At 44.5% G+C, this 3,038-nt stretch overlaps 1 protein-coding gene across 1 annotated transcript in view; it reads right to left on the minus strand.

Moving 5' to 3' along the window:
- sh3pxd2aa (SH3 and PX domains 2Aa) overlaps positions 1 to 3,038 on the minus strand; it is a gene marked incomplete in the record, with an annotated part of 64,150 nt that overhangs the window by 8,359 nt on the left and 52,753 nt on the right. The window contains 1 exon segment of the mRNA XM_014018282.1: positions 848 to 931. Within this exon segment, the coding sequence (XP_013873736.1) occupies positions 848 to 931 (84 nt within the window).

Raw genomic sequence — 3,038 nt, forward strand, 5'->3', positions numbered from 1 at the left:
GTTAAAATACTGTATATGTTTATTAAATAAAGTCTAATGTTACAACTAATCATGGATCCCTTTAACAGTAAAAGTGGGCGGAGTTAAGAACCCGTCCTCGGACCTCCTGAAGGTTGGAAACATGAGTGATGAAATCATGGATCTGGTTCTTCTGGTCTGCAGGACTCTGACCTCTGTGTCTCTCAGAACCAAACGGCTCTGGGTCCAGAAGAGCTGATGGAAAGTGTGAAAGTGGGGCAGCGGTCCAATCASCAGCCTGGATTTAATCAGACAAACTCTGGACTCTGTGCAGCTGTAATGAGTCACCCGGCTCGCTGTCGCCACCAGAGCGAGAGCTGAAAACCTGTTTAAAGACTTGGTTCCATCTGGTTCTGGTACCGTTTCGGCTCGCACTCTTTTGTTTATTCATCTGCAGTGTAGCAACCAACCTGCTGAGGTCTGTTTGGATAAATCTATAATAAACAACTTTTTAAAAAAGAAAAATCTGGGGGGTTTTTTGTGTCGTTTCTGTTTGATTTTTCAGTTTTTTAGTTTAATTAGAGGATTTTAAAACCTTCTAACTGAGCAGCAGCTCTGTTCCACCATCAGGGCTCYGAGTTTTTTTCACTGCAGGGGCTGAAAAGTCTTAACGCAGCCCAATTAATGYGGCGCTCAGCGTGAGCTCGTGATTTAAGATTTAACCGATGGAGCCGAGTCATGGCCGCTCCGACCCGCAGATCCAAAAGACCGGCATGTAAACAGAGTTTATTATCAGGCAGCAGCTGTGTGAGGGGCCTGTTTGTTTCTATCAACCTTTGCTTTGATATTCCTGATTGTTTGTCCATTTAGGTGCGGTGTGCGTGTTCACCTCTGCTCTGCTGCCGGTTAACGATACCACCCAGAGTCCAGCGGCGGTCCAGCCTCTTCAGGTGAGCCTTTCGTCTTTTAGTTACTGATGAGGAGCGGGAGCAACCGAAAGACAAAAACATCAAAAACATAAACGATGTTAGTCTGAGAAGCTGGGATCAGTAGAGTTATGAAGAGGAGAACGTGAAGGGTTAATCTGTCAGATGATGGGTCTGTCATCTAAACTTCTCACTGTTTGCTGAACTTTTAACTTTTTTCATTAGTGCCGTGTGATGAGGAAGCAGTTCTGAAGTGATTAGTCTCCGTCTCCTCGGAGGACACGCAGAGCAAACACACTGAAGTGACTGAAATTTCAAGATCCTGAGGACAAAACCCCTCCTTCTGCTTAGCAATCTGAGGGCTAGTTGCCTTTTTTATACATATGCCTGCAGCTAATCCAGACACGCCCACCACGCCTGATATTCTTACTCTGTTTCTCAGGGGCACCTGTTTACAAGTTTTTGCTCTGAAGATGTGGTGTGTTGCAAAGAACATAACTGGATGCCACTGCCTGTTCAGAGCTACAGTAAAAAGTTGTAAATATAGTATCTGATTCAAGTAATATGTGTTTAGTAAGGTTTTGTCTTTTTGTTTTCAATGAATATATCAAATCAGTCAGAATTGACTAGGAGCACAAAAGTTATTTTGTGGGACAGTTTAGAAAATTTACAAATACCAAAGACATACATGTCAACAAATCATCCTACAGGCTCTGACATGTTAGATAAATTTGAAAATGAGGTTTTGAAGAAATCCGTAACATTGCTCTATACGTCCGTATACCTGCAAAATGACGTAAAATCSTTRTAACTTACAGACAATCTGTACAAGTTGACATGTTTGMAAARGGGGGATTTGTAGGAGCAYAGTTTTGGGCCAAAGGATATGTAGGTGAGCTGTGATTAGGGTTAGCTGTGGCTCTAGGTGTGACTGACTCTTTAGCATTTTAATAGACACAATGTGGCTCACAGCARGGGAGCGGGGGATGTAGAGGCCAAGGTCTCCTGYGCAAAAAAGSGCAGCCTTAGTCAAACTAGTGTTAACGAGACGAAGGACAGACGGAGACAAAACTCCGCTTCTGTTTTTCCTCCAACCACCATAATCTAATTCCTTCTCTGTCGCTCAGCATCTGTTCCTCTGCCTCTATCAGTCCTGATACTCAGCATCCATTCCTCTTCTCCTCTTCCTGTCCTCCTCTCTGCCCGACCTCCCGACCCACCCGGCACCACCCTCCTCCCCCTCGACCTCCTAATTGAAACATCAGCCGTGGCACAAAGAGGAAATGTTATTTGGAGGTAATTTGGCCTGTCGGTTCCTCTCCAGCGGGTCGGGCTGTCAGCAAAATTAGGTTACAGACCGTGTGTAGATATCAGGATGTAGGAGAGGACGAGCAATGAGAAGTGACGATGTGGGGAAACACGGAGACATGGGTTTATAGCAACAGAACCGGGACTGAAACAAATGTTTTCATTAAAAAAATAAAATGGTGTTTCTTCAGGTTGGGTCATAAACCTGCAGTTTAAACTTTAAATGACTAAAATCCACTTTTTTACACATGAAATATACTTAAAGTGATTTGATTAAACTCTGACCCTCTGTGCTTATCTGTTGTGAAGTAATTCAGACCTGTTTCAGCTCCATCCAATCACAACCACATGTCTAAAAACTGAGAGAACTGACAGGTCTGAACATCCTCAGAGTTCAAACAGGTTCCTGTCYCATATGATCCGWCTCAACTGGTTTTCTTTTCTAGATTCAGGTTCTGGCAAAGGAATCCAAACTGGGAAGACACCCCAGGAGAGACCAAAGACACTCTGCAGAGACTGTGTCGCAGCTGGTCTGGGGACACCTTGGAGTCCTCCCAGATAATCTGGAGGAGGTGGGTGTAACACAGAGGTCTGGACCTGTCTGATCCACCTGCTGCCCACAAGACCTGACCCTGGAACAGGATGGATGGATGGATGGATGAACAGATGGATGGATGAACACATGGATGGATGGATGAACAGATGGATGGATGAACGGATGGATGGATGGATGGATGAACAGATGGATGGATGGATGGATAGAGGCTGTAGAAATTAATGGAAGTCAATGGAATGTCCCCATATAGATAGCTGGACACAGGTGTGTGTGTGTGTGTGTGTGTGTGT

This window comes from Austrofundulus limnaeus, unplaced genomic scaffold, assembly GCF_001266775.1.
Source record: "Austrofundulus limnaeus strain Quisiro unplaced genomic scaffold, Austrofundulus_limnaeus-1.0 Scaffold189, whole genome shotgun sequence".
Taxonomy (NCBI): domain Eukaryota; kingdom Metazoa; phylum Chordata; class Actinopteri; order Cyprinodontiformes; family Rivulidae; genus Austrofundulus; species Austrofundulus limnaeus.